The 1,137-nt window shown below is 44.5% G+C and overlaps 2 protein-coding genes across 2 annotated transcripts in view; one reads left to right on the top strand and one right to left on the bottom strand.

The window, feature by feature from the left end:
* Positions 1-462, bottom strand: part of LOC102864707 (serine-protein kinase ATM-like) — a 1,759-nt gene extending 1,297 nt beyond the window's left edge. The window contains exon 1 of the mRNA XM_006902018.1: positions 6-462. Coding sequence (XP_006902080.1) covers positions 6-462 — 457 coding nt within the window. The remainder of the gene's footprint in view (positions 1-5) is intronic.
* Positions 463-567: 105 nt separating this feature from the next.
* LOC102857795 (actin, cytoplasmic 1-like) lies at positions 568-891 on the top strand. The gene has a single exon (XM_006902010.1). It carries the CDS (start codon positions 568-570, stop codon positions 889-891), a length of 324 nt encoding a protein of 107 aa, XP_006902072.1.
* Positions 892-1,137: the final 246 nt, after the last annotated feature.

Genomic DNA, 1,137 nt, shown 5'->3' on the forward strand with positions numbered 1-1,137 from the left:
TTTTCTCACTGACAGAATGTCTTTGAGCAGTATGTTGCTACAATCAGCTCCATAAATGGCACCATTAGATGAATCTTTCACTGTATCCATGACATAATTCAAGAGTTCTTGACATTTTAGCCTGGGTGCTCTTTTATTTGCACATTTGATAAAGTATTTCACCAAGCTACTGATTTCTTGCATCTTTTTCTGCCTGGAGTATTGTGTTGAAGCCGACACATTTGGTTTTGCTGCTTTCAGACATTCTGTTTCTTTCTGAATATATTTCTGGAGAAATCTGAAAACAGCATCCCAGTTCAAATATTTTCCTTGCTTGGCATCTGAATGTCGATCTAAATGTTGAACTGTTTCAGGATCCCGAATCAGACGCTTAAATTTCTCAACTTCTTTCCTTCGTTCTGTAGCTTTATCATGTTCTAGTTGACGGCAGCAAATAAGCAGATCATTAAGTGCTAGACTCATGGTTCAGTATTTCAGACCACGCATCATGTCTATTCCCGCTTCCGGTTCAAACCTGGCGTGACCGCGCAGCGTCCATCTCCAAAGGAAGCAGCCGGGTAAAGCGGCATGGAGTCTTGTGGCATCCATGAAACTACCTTCAACTCCATCATGAAGTGTGATGTTGACATCCGCAAGGACCTCTACGCCAGCACAGTGCTGTCCGGCGGTACCACCATGTACCCAGGCATCACCAACAGGATGCAGAAGGAGATCACAGCGCTGGCCCCCAGCATGATGAAGATCAAGATCATTGCTCGCCCTGAGCGCAAATACTCCGTGTGGACCGGTGGCTCCATCCTGGCCTCCCTGTCCACCTTCCAGCAGATGTGGATCAGCAAGCAGGAGTACGACGAGTCTGGCCCCTCCGTCATCCACCGCAAATGCTTCTAGGCGGACTGTTAAGTTGCGTTACACCCTTTCTTTATAAAAAAAAAACCTAACTTGCGCAGAAAAAATAACAAAGGATGAGAATTGGCATGGCTTTATTTGTTACTTTTTTGTTTCTTTTTAAAATTTTTTAATGTGGTTTTGTTTTTTGGGTTTTTTTTGCGCTTTACTCAGGATTTAAAAACTGGAACGGTGAGGGCGACAGCAGTTGGTGTGGAGCAAGAATCCCCCCAGTTCTCCAATGTGGCC

This window comes from Elephantulus edwardii, unplaced genomic scaffold (genome assembly GCF_000299155.1).
Source record: "Elephantulus edwardii isolate Elephantulus edwardi_28Jun2011 unplaced genomic scaffold, EleEdw1.0 scaffold00357, whole genome shotgun sequence".
Lineage (NCBI taxonomy): Eukaryota > Metazoa > Chordata > Mammalia > Macroscelidea > Macroscelididae > Elephantulus > Elephantulus edwardii.

Coding starts and splice junctions, on each gene's coding strand:
- LOC102857795 (XM_006902010.1), top strand. CDS start 568: ATGGAGTCTTGTGGCATCCATGAAACTACCTTCAACTCCATCATGAAG.